This window comes from Pieris brassicae, chromosome 7 (assembly GCF_905147105.1).
Source record: "Pieris brassicae chromosome 7, ilPieBrab1.1, whole genome shotgun sequence".
NCBI classification, from domain to species: Eukaryota; Metazoa; Arthropoda; class Insecta; order Lepidoptera; family Pieridae; genus Pieris; species Pieris brassicae.
The window spans coordinates 11,196,794-11,214,554 of NC_059671.1; the positions used below are offsets into that span (position 1 = coordinate 11,196,794).

General features: G+C 32.8%; 2 protein-coding genes across 4 annotated transcripts in view; one reads left to right on the forward strand and one right to left on the reverse strand.

The window, feature by feature from the left end:
• Positions 1-1,834: 1,834 nt before the first annotated feature.
• On the reverse strand, positions 1,835-6,939 carry LOC123712568 (TNF receptor-associated factor 5). Of its 2 annotated transcripts, XM_045665733.1 has the most exons (10): positions 6,658-6,939; positions 5,860-5,973; positions 4,786-4,925; positions 4,138-4,351; positions 3,889-4,030; positions 3,457-3,626; positions 3,129-3,324; positions 2,711-2,826; positions 2,297-2,452; positions 1,838-2,130 (listed from the first exon to the last, which is right to left on the reverse strand). In XM_045665733.1, the coding sequence occupies exons 1-10, from the start codon at positions 6,757-6,759 to the stop codon at positions 1,924-1,926; spliced, it is 1,557 nt and encodes a 518-aa protein (XP_045521689.1). In that variant the 5' UTR covers positions 6,760-6,939; the 3' UTR covers positions 1,838-1,923. The 2 variants fall into 2 exon arrangements, with proteins under 2 accessions (XP_045521690.1, XP_045521689.1); XM_045665734.1 differs by lacking the exon at positions 2,297-2,452 and having other exon boundaries at positions 1,835-2,130.
• Positions 6,940-7,637: 698 nt separating this feature from the next.
• The window catches only part of LOC123711832, a 43,742-nt gene continuing 33,618 nt past the window's right edge, over positions 7,638-17,761 (forward strand). For both annotated transcript variants that reach the window (XM_045664659.1, XM_045664660.1), the window contains exon 1: positions 7,638-7,740. The gene's annotated coding sequence lies outside the window, so the exon portion shown is untranslated. The remainder of the gene's footprint in view (positions 7,741-17,761) is intronic.

The window sequence follows — 17,761 nt, forward strand, 5'->3', positions numbered from 1 at the left end:
TTTATATCGGGATCTTAGACTATTATGCGCGAGTATTAATCTTAAGTCTTACGAATAAAGAAATTGTGATTTGTAAAAAGTTTTTACATTCATTTTGGGTTTTTACTAAAAACCCAATATGAACTAATAAGTGATTTGATAATAGCGGTAGTAGGTAGTTTAAGAATCTAGGAGTACAAACACCAATTAACTATAGGTATATAAATGTAAATTAATATTTGCTGATAACCTATAGAATTTTTTTAGACATCAGTAAAAGTTAATTTTGTACCTTTTTAATTGAAATTTTCATACACAAAATTATCATCTTACCTGCACGTAGATCGACTCATTTGTTATGATAGGTAATACAATTATAACCAATTTGAACAATGCACAAAATTCTTTGATGTCCCCGACAGTTCTAGTTTTTTACATTAAGTTTAACAACGTGAGTTAAGACAATTTAATCAAACGTAGACCTTATTGAATGTATGGAAAAGATACATTTATCATAGGCTACACGGCACAGATTAGACATAGTGGAGATTTGTTGAAATATTCATACAACACTTCTGAACATCGAAAAAGTAACCAATCATATCCTATTAATCTTAATTGTTATGATTTCGACACAAGTGAACTTAGCTATAATATTTTCGTCCCGGTTATAGGTATTCTTTTAATCCTCCGATCTAGGACGCCTATGCGCGGCGTTGCCGTTTTTCACCGACCGTTTTCCGCCTTAATTTATTTGTATGGTAAAATGGGTTTCTTAATTATTACCATTTTCCTTATATTTTTACGTAATATCCATATTGGCACTGATATCTTTTCAATAGAAAAATAAATGCCAATACGTTTAAAACAAAGTTTTAATACTAAATATAATAAACTTAAATTTAGGATTATTATTATTGCGAAAATTATTTTAAAAAAATAATCGCGTAATTTATTCTAAAATTCTATTATTATAGCTCTTGTGTATGGTTCATGGGTCAGTGAGGATGTCTCAAATGATTTAAACTTAATTGTACACTATTTATTATCAGCCCTCGTTAAACAAAGGAAATATTATAATTTAATGCTATGTAATGCTGAAGAGAGAAGCTTCGGCTATACTCTCGGGGCGTAACTTCGACAATTTAGGTAATTGCCATGCTTGAAAAACTACGAGAGCCTGAGTGAGACAAATGCACAGCCGTACATACTCCCCCAGGTAAAAGTGTAAGATAAAATTGGGTGCTTTACAAAGTGATTTCACCATATTTAAAGTCTCTTAACGTATGCTTGCACTTCCTACACAATTCCACGGCACTAGCAATGATACTAACACTAGTTTAGTTTGATTTCGAATTACTACTGGCGCAGTATTATGTAAAATCATTTGTCATGTATTCATAAATAAGTACGGTGGATTAGTTTCTTGTTATCACAACTAGTGAGACACAGAGACAGGACACGTCATCCAATTACTAAATTGCTTAAAGTAGCTCGCTGTATCTAGTGATATAAAAAAAATAAGTGGAGCCCTCTTAATGGTATAAAAATGTCTTGCCTTCTAAAACTACTTAACACATTTACAGACGCTTTATTCTGAGAGAGGTAATCAAGTCAAATGTTTTTATTTTTGTATTATCAGACCCACCTTTATAAAAGTTACACTACGCGTAATGAATCTTTAAAATGGATATAACGGCGAATGTCGCCTAGTCTAGTATCGCCGAAGACTTTTTAAAGACCAGGGTTTAAACGCCCATGGACACTCAATGCCACAGGGTTCGCGAATGCGTTGCCGGCTATAAAGCAATACAACTTAAAGTAAATAATAATAAACTGACGCTTTGCATTTATAAGTTTATACGGAGTAATCAATATTTTCATCTATACGGCTCATAATAAAATATATTCCATATATTGTAAATCGATAGTCAATATTAAATATTATTGATTAACTATAAACTCAAAGAACATGACGTCATTCTTAATATACTCGAACTTGTCCAGGCTGGCGTGTGGTATGAAGATGTGCTGTCTCTTCATTTGTAAGATGCCTTGATCCAAACTCTCGGTTGATTTGCTTCTTTCGTTGGCATCTTCCTTCAGCTTTGATTTTCGACGGAGCTGCAGAGATTTTACTATGTCCATTGTCTAAAAATCGTTGTTTAATAAAGTTTAGTAGAATGTCGAACTCTTGACACGATATTATCAGTTGTTTAAATTCATATTGAATACCTATAAAAATCACTTCAAATAAATTGGCTACATAAAATTCATAATACGGGGTGAAGTAGTGAATGGTCTTCGTTGTCTTTACCTGACTTCGATTAGCTGGCTGATCTTTTAGCACGATGTTAATGTTGAGGTCACAAGGCCACTCCAGAAGTGGGTCATATGGACCGGGCACCAACCTCACAGTACATGTGATGTGACGACCCTTCCACTTGCCTATACCGTTTAGATTTAATTCCGCCTGTAATATATATTATAATATCTAGGAAATGCGCCATCAATGTTTCTCTTAACTTATAACATCCTCCATATATCATATCCTTCGTACAAGTCGACTCTTAATGTCTTACGACATGAAAGCATATTTATCTAATAAGATTTTCTATGTACTTACCTCTTATAGAATGAACGTATGACCTTGAAAACGAAATATGTTTTCTTGTGTATGAACAGTGTTGATAGGGACAAATTGTATTTCTTCTGATTTTATACAGCTTACCTTCAATGTATACCCATAGTTGCTGGTCCGGAAGAGTGGGCTTGTCAACACGGTATCCTTTTCCTTTGCGTCCTTCATGCGAGACGAGAACTTATCTATCCTCCAGATGAACTGACCTTGAAATAAATAGTAAAATGTCGTTGTCCGTTTTTGGTTCAAAAACATTGACGCATTTCATCTCTTCTCTCCAACGCGATTCATTTAATTATATACTATACATACGTAATCAGCAATGGAAACGTCAAGTTATGACAAAAAATTATTAAATTTATCAGTTAATTCAACTTTTATTTTAACATATCTTTTTAAATTATCAAGGTAATGACTGGTTTTCTTGGGCACTAGATTTACAGATGTTTATAGTATTTATATATTATACATAAAAATATCTTTATTGACAAATTATAGTTAATTTTACCAGTGTGACTGCCGCTCTCTGGGTGTTCCAATGTCATTCTTGCTTGGAAATCTGCTAGTTCTGACCTCATCTTGTTGTAACTTTTGGTTAGAGCACGTAGATCTCGTGAAATAATATCCATTTTATTAGAGTGTTCTGCTGCTTCAGCTCTCACATCGGCCGTGGCAACTTCCAGCACCGCCAAACGATCAAATGCCTGGATATAAAGTAGTTATTTTAAAAGTTACGTCTTCAAAAACAATCTCAATATTTTTTTATTCATCGCTTTTGAATGAATGTACAAAAATGAATTTCCATAACTTTCTGATTATTTGCGCATCAAACTCACGGGATTCTCTGAAGTAGCATTTTGCAATTGTACTCTTAGGGTGGAGAGATGTGCTAATTGCTGAGAAGATCGTCGAGCTTCCATCAGTTCGGCTTCCAATGCTGCTTGGTTTTCAGAATTACGCTGTCTCTCCTCTTCCACAGTTTGCTTAATGTATTCGATTACCTCTTCTGAAAATGTTATGTTATGAAAGTACATGATGGCAATATGATCAAGTGCCCTACTGAGACATTAACTACATCTTTCACTGATCATTAGGCGTCCCCACTTCCCCCCCCCCCCCCCCCTTGATATTGCCATTGAAGTCGGTTGTTACCCATATTCAAACAAAGTGATTTATTTGATCCATACAAAAACCGCCGCCAAACCTAATTCTTGGCTATATTTATTATCAATCAACAAAAAACAAGATTCGATATTGCTATATAATACCTAGCTTATTGATAGTCCTTATTCTATTGTCATGTTGCGTGAGTGCCTGCTCTAATAGTTCTCTCTCGTTCTGCTCATGCACGATGCTGCTGATAGCACTTTCCAGTCGCATCGTGGTTGTCAGCTGCTGGCTTTGCAGCTCCTGACCAAATGCAAATAAATACTATGATATTTTGACAAAATAAATGCTTATATGTAATAATTAAATTAAATATATAACATATGATATACATTAATAACAGTGCATACTTGCAAAGCCAGCTGCACATTAGAAAGGTCGTGCTTAAACTGCGCCGCCCAGTTAGCTGACCTCTCTGCCTCATCGTCCAGTGCTGCTCGGAGAGACACAAGAGTGGAGAGAAAATGCTGGGCCCGATCTTCCACCAGCACTAACTTGGAGCGAAGGTTTTCCAGTTCCGTTGATTGGAGGTCGCGGTTGCTTGATTCTTCTGTTAGGACTAATCTATAGGGAAGGAACATTGGTCTATAATGACGATAATAAATGACAGCGGAGAAATTACACGGAAAGTTTTGCTTAATTTATTTGGCAATCATCTTCTGAAATATTTTGTCTGGAAAACATTTTCATCTGCTTATTAAGTATTACATGACGTGTGTCGGTGGCGGAGAAAAGCGTCCATCGTTTTTACATTTTAGATGATAACGTCGCTTAATGTGTTAGTTTCTTGCTATAACAATCTTTGGTCTCACTGAGCCTTACTTTTGACACAGTGCGATAGATTTTATTTCTGTTATTAATGTAAAAGTTTGTTCGGTTAATATACATTTGAGTTGTTGTGGATCATATTACTGATTATTATGCTTTACAAATAGTGCCTTAAGCACTGCCCATACTATTAACGGTTATTACGTTATACTCTTATTGTTAATAATTACTTGATGTTAGCTAGTTCTTTCTCCAAATACAAGACGCATTCCTCCAATGGGACAGCTCTAGGTGACCAAGTGTGTTTGTTCTGAGAAGGAGGTTCAGGGTCTGACACTCGGACATGAGTAGGAGATACACTGTTGCGATTCTGAAAACACAAATAGATAAATAAGTTTGTTGTTGATAAAAAATCAGTGGCGCTACAACCTTTTTAGGGCGCCTCAGATTTCTGAATCTGTTTCATGATCATTTGTCAATCTAATAGACAATTAAGTGTAAGCCTCTTGTGCCTGACACACCTCGTCGACTTTTTCGGTCTGAAGCAAGCCGGTTTCCTCGTGATATACCTACGATATCGGGGACGAAAGACTAAAACCACTAGCTAACACTGATCTTAATTAAATTCTGTAATTCTGACTAATTTAAAGATTTGAGAATTTCCGTTGTGCAGGTAAACCCTGGTTATCTCTATCGAGAAATAAGTGTAGTGCGTTAAAGATGCATTAGCTGATCGTTTTATCGTTAAGGACTAACGTCGTATCGCGTCGGGAATGTCTTCGACTTTAAATTAATATTTCTTAAGTAATAATATAATATATAGAATTAAAATGTAATATTTGAAATTATAGTACATATTTGAAAATAGCAATAACAACCAGCCTCCTCCACCAATCAGCGTCATCCAAGGCATTACGTCTAACAAACTAAAAAGTAAAAGTTATCTTTCGGAATGTCGGCTGGGTTGGGAATTTAGTTGTATTGCCTCATATGTTCTGTGTTTGTTTGTGTTTTTCATTTGACTTGTTTATTATGTTTATAGGTATATATTTTTTTAATTATTAAATTTTTGTTTTGAATTTAGCTGTCACGAGAGTTAGGCCCGTTTTTAATTGATGTTATTGTGTTTGTATTTCTTTTATATGTGTGTGCTTTAATCAATTTAATGTTTTTCCTTTTTTCTTTTTCATATTCTCTATAAGACTTACAGGCTATAGCCCTAAGCAGAAAGCCACTAACCTAACCTACCTATCTCTTGCGTTAAAATTATGTTATAATTTTGTGGATTACTAAGCTCCATTTACCTTGTCCATCATGGGACAGTCCTTGACGTGTGTGTCCCTGTGCTTCCTCTGAATCCAGGCACCGCAACGCAGCGGACACTGTTCCAATATGCTGCCGCATTGCTTTAGGTGATTCTAAAATTTAAACGTTTCGTATACAAATATATGTAATGTGTCTATAATATTGTAATAGACATATCTGTTAATAACATTAAACAAATAAAAATCTGGACATTTCGTAATAATATTCTTTATCATGTAGTGTGATTTTTTGTCAATATCTTTAAGAAATAACAAAGATGGATTCACTGATAAGCATAAAGTATAATTTATAGTACAATCGGTAAGACGTGCTCAAACCCAACCTAATCCCCTGAAATCATCTCCGTGAGGTCACGTATGTGATCTGTGCAGCCTTGAAAGGTTGATATTCTTGTTCATGAAATACTTTAAATGTTATTTATTAAAATCTTTACATTTATATTATAGTTTACCTTAATTACATTATAACCATTATTCATACTTTTGTAGACGCTTTGATCCCGGTTGTATTGAAAATAGGGAAACGGGAAATATACTTACTACTAAAAATAGAACCATTGCTATTATGTAGGTAGAAATGCATAGCATATTATAGTCTCTGGAGCACTGGCAGAATCATACCAAGCAGGAAGATTGGTTTGACCCGTATTGATATTAGATTAGACTTTGATTGAAGTTTACTGATAGAGTACTCTTATGAGCTGCATTTTTTACGTGTTCCACTCATCAGTCTCCTTCTGATTCCCTTTGTAAACTAATTACTGACTTGTTACTTACTTGTAATTTTCCCATTTCGAATGAATCATTGCAAAAATAGCAGGCGCTGTCCCGCCCTTCGCTTGCAGCGACGTCACTCCTTTCTGTCCTAATTAAACTCATTTTTGAGCCTATTTTCGCTTCAATAATTTAGAATTAAATTATAATCGTGCAAACCCATACTACACTATTATGAAATCTACTGAAAAACTAAAACTGAAATTTTTAAACACGATTATGGATGTTCACTTATACCAAATAAACAATTATTATATGTCAATTACAAAATCCATCCGATTTGAACAATAGTTTAGAAGTGACTACAGTTGTGAATCAGTCCTTATCGGTGATATGAGATATCTGGCAATGTGCTTGATAAGGTGCGTCAATAAAATTAAACAATATTTAGTGGGTCAAGGTGTTGATTGCTAAAATTTAATAAAATTCCAATCTGAATGCTTTAATTAAGCAATTAGTAAGAAACTAAATACTAAACAATTGCTTCCGTAGTTTAATTTTGAATAGTTTGGTTTTTATCAGTTTATTGAGTTGGGTTCTCAGTTCGAATATCAAAAATAATATTTCGTATGGAGTATGACTACTCGTATTGATTGATAGAGAAAATGCGTGCAAAAGGATTATCAAAAATTAGTATACATTCTGTCTGATTATCAAAACTACCTATGTCGTACGAAAAAAATGTCTTATTGTATATAATAAAATATTTTTAAAACCTAAAAATCCCTTTAAAATAATCATAAATAGCATTTTAAATATTTTAAAAATGTTATTTATGATTATTTTATTATTAGAAATTGACCTGATTCCTGAAATTCATATTTTTTTACTTCCTCCATATTAAGCACTGTCTCAACAACGTGTGTGTAGTCCACCCAAAGTAAAGGTCGTCAACTTATTTCATTATGCAAATGTACGGAATAGCGCTCGCGCAAGATGTTTGCTTAATTTGAAACTTCTGCAGTCATTACTGTCGTGTGATGGCGAATGGACGGTGCCACAGCAAATGCTAAACACTCGCAAAGCAAAAGTTACTATTTAGTGTTAAGTGTTATATGTGCAGTGAAACACAAAAAGGATTTTCGTGTAAGTTCTCTGTAGTAATATGTCTTAAAAGGTTTTTTGTTTACAGAAATTTATTTTACCTTCGGTTAATTGGGCAACTTATTTATTTTACACGATAATTGGCCTTATTAAAAAAATATTGTGTATTTCGAGTATCTGTCAAGGTGTAGGAGACTTGTCTTGGTCTATCGTAATGTTAGTTAATAATAAATTATTCAATCGAATAGAAGGAAAATTTTAATTATTCTTTCGAGAATTAGATGATATTATTCTTGGAACTTGTACACTACATTGTAACTTTGTTGTATTTTTATTGAAACTGATTTTTAAATTAAAAATAAAATAAATGAAGAAATTAAGTTAAATTTGTTTTTTATGCAACAGAAGGCGTAACGCTCACCTGGTTTTAAGTAATATCGCCGCCCATGGACACTCACATTACCAGGCCGCTCGCAAGTGCGTTCCCAGCCTTTAAAAATGTAGAAAGCAGTTACTGTAATTTTGATAACTAAGAAAGTCTGATAATTACATAGATAATATAAAATATACCGATTAATATATTTTATTGTTTTTAATTAAAAGAAGGTAATATTTATTGTATTAATAAAACACCATCTATCTAAACAATAATTATACAAATCCGCAGAGGCCTTCAGACTAAAATTATACGTTTTTATTATAAGTAAAGAAATAATCTTTTAAAATTTAATAACAATAATAATTCTAAGACAGAAATGAATTCTTTTTATGCTTAGTAAATTTTAATGCAATAAAAATTAACTTCAATTCATAATGATGATAACGTGACGCAAGTAGACAATAAGATGATTTATCTCTGTAAAAACTTGTTTACTTTGAAATTTTGTTTATCGACTTGACGGAAGGTTTCTTACCCGATGCGATTTTACTTATTTGATTCATATTAATTCAATGTTTGTGAGAAGCATTAACATACACTAATAAAAATACTTAATTACAAAATTAAGTAATAATAAATAAAGGCAAACACTAATTTATATAACTTTTACATTATTTAAATAAAATGTTAAAGTTTTTTGTAAAAAAATATATTGTCTTGATTTGACTACATTAAGGATAAAGACAATGATTGTCTAAATAATTTTTAATTAAACATTAAATTCTCACTATTCACATAAACTTAAATCCATATTTAAGGTCAGATGATGTAGGTTACAAGGAATGTAGCATTTTTTGGAAACTTGTTCCACAACACATATATCTGTAACAATATTCTGCCAGAGATTTTTACTGATTATTTGCAAGTGCCATCTTGTAATTCTCGTAATTCAAGCAATTTTATTCTATTAAATTTTTTGACACCACGAGCCTAGTGAGGAGAGTACTGTGAGTGCATGTTAGTCTTTCCGACGTTCAAGTCAGTGTTTCCCACTAGCAATCACTAGGAAATTGTTAACGAAACAATAAGTAAATTATCAAAACTAATAAAAATCTCTATTTCTAATTCCAAATAATGTTCACTAAGATTTTTATATATATTAAAATTAAGATCCTTGAAATCTAGATTTCGATTGCCCCCTATGGGACATGGGCCCCACGTTGGGATACACTGCTTTAATTTCTAAACATCGGCGATTGGAAAATAGTACACAAGAACAGAGGCTTTCCCTTAATAGGGACTGTAACTAAAACGGATGACACTTTTTAATCAATTATGTTAATTTTAAATTACTTATTAGTCTTAAATGGTAGATCGTAATGTTAAATGATGTCTTTGTGCTGACAATTAAAAAAAAATAATTCAAAAGCGATATAAGAAGCGTATACTAATAATCTAATGTCTTGGAAACTTTCTTGGGTTAGGTACAGATATGAGAATGTATTAAGGTATGGGAAATCAAAATGCTTTCAAAGCAGTGGTAATAAAAGTAGTATGTGGTTGTCAGCCATGGAATAGGTATTGTGTAAAAAACTCTTATTTATTATATCAGTTCAATGTTTAATAAATGCGTATTGTGTTGATTGATACACAGTTTCTTCGAAATGGTTTTGCATTCTCGTTTTTAAAATAATTTTGAGAATTACAAAACAACCAAAGTCCAGAGTTCAGCGTATGTTAAAAAGAATTTGGTGACCTTGACCGGACATCGGAGCGGTGAGCGGTCAAAGTATGAATTGCAAAAATAAAACATAACGCACCAAGTAACAATAAATTACATCCTCCGTGACTCTATACGACCTAAGGATGCTTTCTGCAAAGATAATCAGTACTTAATGAATTATGGAAGCAGTTGTTTACATGTTCTCTGAAATTGAATATCCTTTCTAAAAGGCACTGGCGCCTGTACTCTGTAACAGCCAAAAGCCTTAGGGGACATGTTCGTCAATACCCAATTACGATAAGGGGGAGGGGCAGAAGCACCATTTAGGGTAAATAGCATAAGGATGCCTCAGCATCAAGCGTAGAAAACTAGATAATTTTCCTCTACATCATTCCAGTATCCTCCGCAATTATGATTCGTTGTCAGGTCTATTATGGGCGGCCGCCACGTTTCCTTTTGCCTTAAGGATACCAGCCCAAGGCTTGCTTGGCAATGTGACTTGGATCACTCTGGAGCGTATGAACCACTTATTTGCACTATCGGCGTTTTATGGACCTTTCAATTGGTACCTCATTGCAAAGGTCCCATAACTGATGATTAGAGATTCTTTTGCGACAGAGTATTACAAGGATTTAGTGAAGGCAGCGATTCACGAAGAGTTGAGTTGTTGTGTGGTGCTCTTGGTAACATAGTTCTTGAAAAGCTCAAGTGCTGATCCTTATTAAGAGATATCAGCCGGACTTCAAGTTAAACCACTGTAAAAGAGTAACAATTATGCATCCATACCTTGAATAGAAATTCAACGTTAGTAATTTATTCTTCTTTACGTATTGTTTATGTGGTTAAAGTAAACATTGACAGACATCTAAACAAACAAAGGATTCATACAATGACTGCCACGATTCGGGTTGCTGGTGAATGTTTTCACTTAACAAAAGTGTTTTGTGGTTCGAAACCACAATATTCATATAAACGATATTAAGTTTGTGATATGAATTACAATAAATATCACGTAAAGTTCAAACACGTTTTTCGAGTTATTGTTTCTCTCCAATTTAAGTCCTAATCAAATCAAAATCTTCATATGGTGATGCCTTATGAACTTAATCATAGTTCGACGTTCACTCGTCGTACATCATAACGGTTTTAACTTACTTATTTATTATACAAATCCTATAGGATCGCTAATGAAATTATTACGAAAGCTCTAATCTTTAATGAAAAATCTAATCATTATGTACAAGTATCGCAATACAGCGAGGAAATGCTAGTGTTAAAGGTTCACTGCCACAGGGAACTTTTGTAATTTGTTCTGATTTTCCATTTATTATTTTTATAAATCAATTTTAATAATTACACGTAAGTTAAAAAATAAGTTTATCATACATTTATCTAATCATAAATCTTAATTCGTAACCATTTGAAATACTGAATTAGTGTAAGTGTACGTTAGCCTTAAGTGCTAAACAGTGGTAAAAAAAATAGAACACAAGAACACAGTGTCATCTATTTATAAGAGACTGTAATTAGTGTTATTCAACACTTTCTTATATTAAATATCCTTATTAGTAAATTAGGGTAGAACGTAATTTTCCATGATGTCTTAATAAAGACACATATATTTAAAAAAAACATTTTATCGAACACTTCCTGATTTTATTAGGCAAATACTATGTGGACTTAATTTTTCTAATTAAGCAAGTTTATGTAATCTTAATGTAATTGAAAGCCTATTCGCAAACATACTTTCAGAACATCTTTCTTTTTCTAAAACAAATTCATACCAAAATTTTGACATATTAATATCGACATACTCAAGTAGCTTTTTACACTTTCAATGGTCTGTTATCTGAATATTAATGTTAGGAGAATATGATCTCGCATAGTGATAGGTCCGTTCGGTGCCCTCCTTATTTAACGTTTCATTATTGCATTATTATGCAAGTGTGAAAGGGAAACGATGCGGGCACAATCAGACACTGGATAGGCAATATGAATGTAAAGAAAATCTTTAATAATAATAAGGACAGACCTCTGTATTGTATGAACAGTTAAAACAAACATTATCGAATTTCTTTCACAGCGGTTGTTATTTATTTACATTTGTGGAACTAGCAATATTTAAAGTCATTTTAAACAATTCAAAAGAAATCTCATATTTTCAACGTGATACAATTATTCTTTACTCTTAGTGTAGTGTTTTAGTTTTATTTAATTGGATTTCAACTTAATATAAGATGTATGTAACGGCGTAATAAATGTCGTCTATTATGTAGTAATAATTACTACAAAACCTATTTAAAGATATAAGCTGCGTAACCATGGCAACGGATATGGTATTGTGTTAGCTCCATGTTTTAAATCACATCAAAAGACTTTTAATGGATAGCCAAGGCCAAGAACTTTAGTTTTTTTTTGTAATTTTTATTTATCTAAAGTGACGGAACTACACATTACTCCGTGTAATGATTAAAACCTTCATTATATACATCCTAAGTATATTTTTAGTAATTTATTCCACAAATTTTTAACACTGCCAACCGCGAAGGTTAGTCAGTTTTTTCTAACTATTGTTTTTATAGCGTCTCATAATATATCATCTTCCGTAAATCTTTTGCATATAAATAGTGTATAATTTACTAAAACATTACCACGTTCAAATGAAAGATAAACTTAACATATAGAACTCCCTACCGACTTTAAGACCACACATCGATATTTGTAATAGAAATCCAAAAGTTCACGTGTACGTCAAAGAATTCTCTAAATTCCAATTAAATATAAGCAAATTCTTTACTAGCTACTTCAAACTTCGTTTCGGCTAAATAGGACTTTTTCACTTAGCCTTTTTTTTAATCACTCCGAGGAAGGTCTCTCTATAATAACCTTCCTCAGAGTGAATAAATAAAAATTACTGGAATTGGTTCAGCCGTGTTCGAGTAATTGTAAACATATTTGTATTTATATACATTGTTCAGTGGAATTTAAATATCTTAATAAAATTCGTTAGAAACAGGAACAAAAATTACAAAATACTTTGCACTAAGGGAAATGTTAGTGTTTAGCACAAAATCACATCACATTATTACCATGAGGATACTTCCGGACAGGTTGTCGCCCGTGCCCGGCGGGAGACGCCAAGCCTTTTAAGTAAATAAAGTTCTTTTTTAGCAAAGGGGAGATTTTGACAATGTCCTGCTAGCTTGCTAGCCTAGCTTCTCTGCCACAGATCCGCCTGATCGCGAGCTCGATAGGCTACAATATAGTGGTCTAAAAATTAAAAATACCTTGATTACTTAGAAATAAAAAATTTGTACGACAAAGAAATTAGTCAATATCGCATAAAGAGATCAATGTATCCGTTCTCAGGACGCCAATAGGTGTCGCAACTAATTGCAACGTGTTGCATTACTACTTTACTTTGATTACTTACGTTGAAATTATTCTCATGTATTCTTCATTACACCTTCCTACATCTAGTTAAATATAATACCAGGGGATAAATATGCACTGGAAACCTAAACTACTTACGTTAAGATTCGGTGTTTTTCAGTCGAAACAGTAATGAAGATGGACTTCTTTTTGTTTAATAGTACAAGATATTATTTGAACTATATTTTTTCCAATTTTTAACATAAGTACAATAAGTGTGAAACCTTGGAGCCAACAAAAATCGGCACATTTTTATCTTATTCAATTACTGGTCTCTGGACTAATAAGCTAAGCGTTAAGCCTTAAGCAACTATATTTTCATGTTAACATGTTCATTATCCAAGCATGAAAGTGGACATACCTTATCTTCTTGCCCGCTCTACGCCTTTGACTTGCGAACTGGTGGTAATTGTAAAGTTAGAATTAATTTAACATCTTTTCTGATGTTCATAAGTGTACTTGTTGACCTATATGAATAAAGTTATTTTGAGTTTGAGTTTACCCCTCACGTCCAGTTGCGTTTTTATTCTGCTGACCACCTCACAAAAAAAAAATAAGTTTCGCTGTATGTTCCAGCATGTTTTAGGTTCTCAGTGATATGTCCTGTCAAGTCAGCGCCATATACGCAACTATTGCCGTACGTCCACAACTCCTAGAAGTTGTACCAGCACACAGACCACATGTGAACTGTGAACGTGTAGAGCTCATATGGTATATGGACAGTGAACCTGTGAAATTTCTTTAACGTGTACAAACGCGAATTTTTTATTTTCATGACGTTTGCCCGCAGCCGTGGTCAGCAATAAGTTTTATTTAAAATAACACGACGTTAGGAATATGCATTTTACCCAATTCGATGAAATCGTAGACCAAGAAACATCTAACATTCTAGTTTGTGGCTTGATGGATTAATAAAATTAATGGTAATTATCGAAGGTTATGTAATATTGGGCAAGGCCATAACCTGTGCCATTCACACATAATCTTTCCGCTTCTTTATATTCATTTGTTATTTAGATAATTTAAAACGTTTGCGAAATATTTCTGTTTTGTAATATGTGAATTGAATATTAAAATATTTGTTTATTATTCACAAAACAATACAACACTAAACCAATACGATAATGTCGGAAACAAAACAATAAAATATAATATATATTGTTTTATACATAATATACACAATATCGCTACTGTCAACACAGTCTGCGAAAATATAAAGATATCCACAGTGTCAGAGACAGCATTCAATGGCAACGTCTTTGCTAACGGAAATCTGTGTAGATTCTGGCATTTGGTATCGCAAATAACCTTGGCGTTTGCCATCGCACATATCCCCCAGGCACAAAGAACCCAGGTTCTTGGAGAACACTTGGTTTGCTTACCACCCCCTTAAAACTTTAGGTAGATATTAGGCCAACTGTAAGTAATATTGTTGTAAGACTTGTTAAATGAACATTTATATCGTTGAGAAAACCCAGACAACGTAAATAAAAATGTAGTGATCCTGCATTATCATGACTGGATGATGGGTTCCATTCCAATTATGTATGCTTATGATGCCGTGACGTGGTTACGTTTGCCTAATTTGATACGACCGAACTAAGTAATTTCGCTATAATGTGTTGTAAAACGGAGTATGAATTTGTTCAATTTACATTATTTCAATTGAATTAAAGTTATAGTATTTTCTATTTCAGTACCTAAAAATAAACCCAATTATTTATAAATTTGATTTTATTCCCTTTAGTGTAGACTCTTGGGCCGTGGGTTCCAAGTGCACAGGCAATAATTAAAGATTTAAGTTGCCGCCTGGTAGATACTACCTGTGACCCTAGAGTTGGCGTTTTCCTCGCTCAATGTATAAGTATCGCAATTCTGCCAGGAAATGCTACCAGAGTTAAAAGAACACCGCCACAGGGACTACTTTTTAGATTCGTTATACTTGTCTATTTATTAATTTTAATTATAATTACTATGTAGCATATTGTCAATAATGTATATTTGTATCTCTTTTATAATATACTTCCTGAGAATCTGAATTATAATTAAAGCTGTTTTGATGAAATCACTTCACTTCAAAAATAGTCATTGTTATGCTGTAAACTTTATTTATTTGTTAATAATTCGTTGCATTACGATATAAAATGAACATAATTCAATTAAAAGGATGGCCACTGGCGGCCTTATCGCTTTCGAGCGATCTCTTCCTGGCAACCACTGTGAGAAGAGAAAAAATGTATTAAATTAGATAAGGTAGGCAAGAAGTGCAAAAATATATATTACATATAGTTATTAAGACAAAACTAAACAGGAACAAAAAAAAACAAACTAAACTAGAGAAAAGGATACATGACACGTAAAAAGTGCATATGAACTAATTTAGTAGTTAGTAAGAAAGTTAGGGATACGATATGGACAGGTAATGTTTGTACAGAAGAAATTTAAAGGAAGATAGAGAAGAAGTAAGCGAATAGGGACGGGACGTGAATTCCATAGCCTAACTGCAGAGACCCTAAAGGAATCGCCAAGAAATGAGGACTATAATGAATAAATAAATAGTCAAATGTATAGTGAAGCTTTAGAATCCTCTATCCCGCCAAAATCACGATTTACTAGAAGTTAAGATATCCTCAGTACAATAATTTTCATTGAAACAGCTAAGACACAGATTTCACAAGTGATAAGTAAACAATACTTGGCACAAATTGGCTATTGCAATTTAAGTTGCCACTGCCTCGTTTTTTACTTGAGTTTGTCTTTAAACAAAGGATTTTATGTAATCATTGAATACGAAAATGTATATAAAGGTTCATTATTTTTACACATTGATTTGTGTTATTATAAATTGTTTTGTCTAATCCAGTATTGCGGTCATTCAAAAAAAAAGCTGTACCAGCTATCCATACTATATTTGACCAAAATGTTAACGGCCGTATTTTATGGGCTATATTTATACTATATTTGTTACCATGGTTACCATTTTTTTCAAAATTCAAAAATGTATTGCAGTTGATTACGTGCAAAGCTTTGGATATTAATTGAGAAATTGAAACATTGTACCTATTGTATTACTCGGTATAGATGCGTTTAAATGACTGATTATATTTATTTATTGCGTATCAATTAAAGGTATTTTTATCTATTTAAATGCTTACGTAAGTTTGATAACTTGCATGTATACATACATTCACACATATGAGACCCACGTGAAGGAATATTTTAATATATTATTGAAATGAGTTAATAGATAACTCGTTAGATATTTATTATCTCGCATCTTATTCTCGAATATTCTATTATAACGTCTATATTATACATAATTAATAGGTGAACATGTTAATTGCCCGTTGTGATTCTCGGTAGAACTTAATTGAACAAGCGTAACGCACCTGCCACAAGGTTCGTCTGTACTTAAAGTTGAAAATACAATAATATACTCAGACATAGACATAACATTTATTACTAACGAAACACACAAAACAATAATAATAAGAATCTAAAAGGAAAAATAATACAAAAATATGAACAGAAAAAAAAGTACATTTTAAATGTGTGTGTGTGTGTTATGTTTGTAACTGGCTCTGTTTCAGCATTATGCTGTATGCGTGTTCCAGCGCTGGTCATTCTGCCAGAGACCACAACAGTTAGTCAGTTATTCGTAATAAATACTGGGTAGCTACTAATCTCATTATAATAAATAATAATTATACATATTATAGAGGTGGAGAGGTTGTTTGAAATGTTGTCTTTAGGTAGTAAGTGAATATCCTAGAAGCCTTAAACCATTGTTACCAATAACAGATAAGCGCCATTCATTGAAGCGTAACCTTTGCATGTCAGCTTGTCTCACGTACAATGAGTGACGCCGGGCCATGTCATTGTATGTGACAACAATACGATTTCACGGAAACTATGTTACGCAAATAGCTCACATCATAATTATATCGCATGAATATATCTTATGCACAAGTCGTTACTCATACAAACGATGATAAGTCCTAAAGACATACATTATTTACAATATTCCTAACCTACAAAAATTAAAACAGATATAAAAGATAGCGTTTCCTTGCTGTATTACGTTGACCGAGGAAAGCGCAAAGGTAGTTTCACCGGTACTATCTACCAGGCGCTAACTTACATCTTTTATTAGGGCTTGTGCACTTGAACCCCACGGCTCAAGAGTCTGTAGTAATATCTGACTCTAGTTATTTAATTAGTTTAATTTTACTAATAATAAAATAAAGCACATTATAATACTAAAATATTTTACAACGCGTTTGTTTACAAACCGTTTTATGTTAGAAACAAAACGGTGCGAGAAATAGTTATAGTTATAGTAATAATAAATGAAATCAAATAATTATTCGTATACGTGATACTTCGTAACCGTCGATAAATGTCTTAGATTTTTCCGAAAATGTATATACCTTTAATTACGATTAGTAATTTGAGGTAAGCTTTAAAGCACGAGTAATAATGATGTCTTGTAATTGAGTATTTATAGTAATGTTGTCGAAAACTGACGA

Coding starts and splice junctions, on each gene's coding strand:
- LOC123712568 (XM_045665733.1), bottom strand. CDS start 6,759: ATGAGTTTAATTAGGACAGAAAGGAGTGACGTCGCTGCAAGCGAAGGG. Junction 5,974..6,657: donor TCGAAATGGGAAAATTACAA/GTAAGTAACAAG, acceptor TTTAAATTTTAG/AATCACCTAAAGCAATGCGG. Junction 2,453..2,710: donor ACTATGGGTATACATTGAAG/GTAAGCTGTATA, acceptor TATATATTACAG/GCGGAATTAAATCTAAACGG.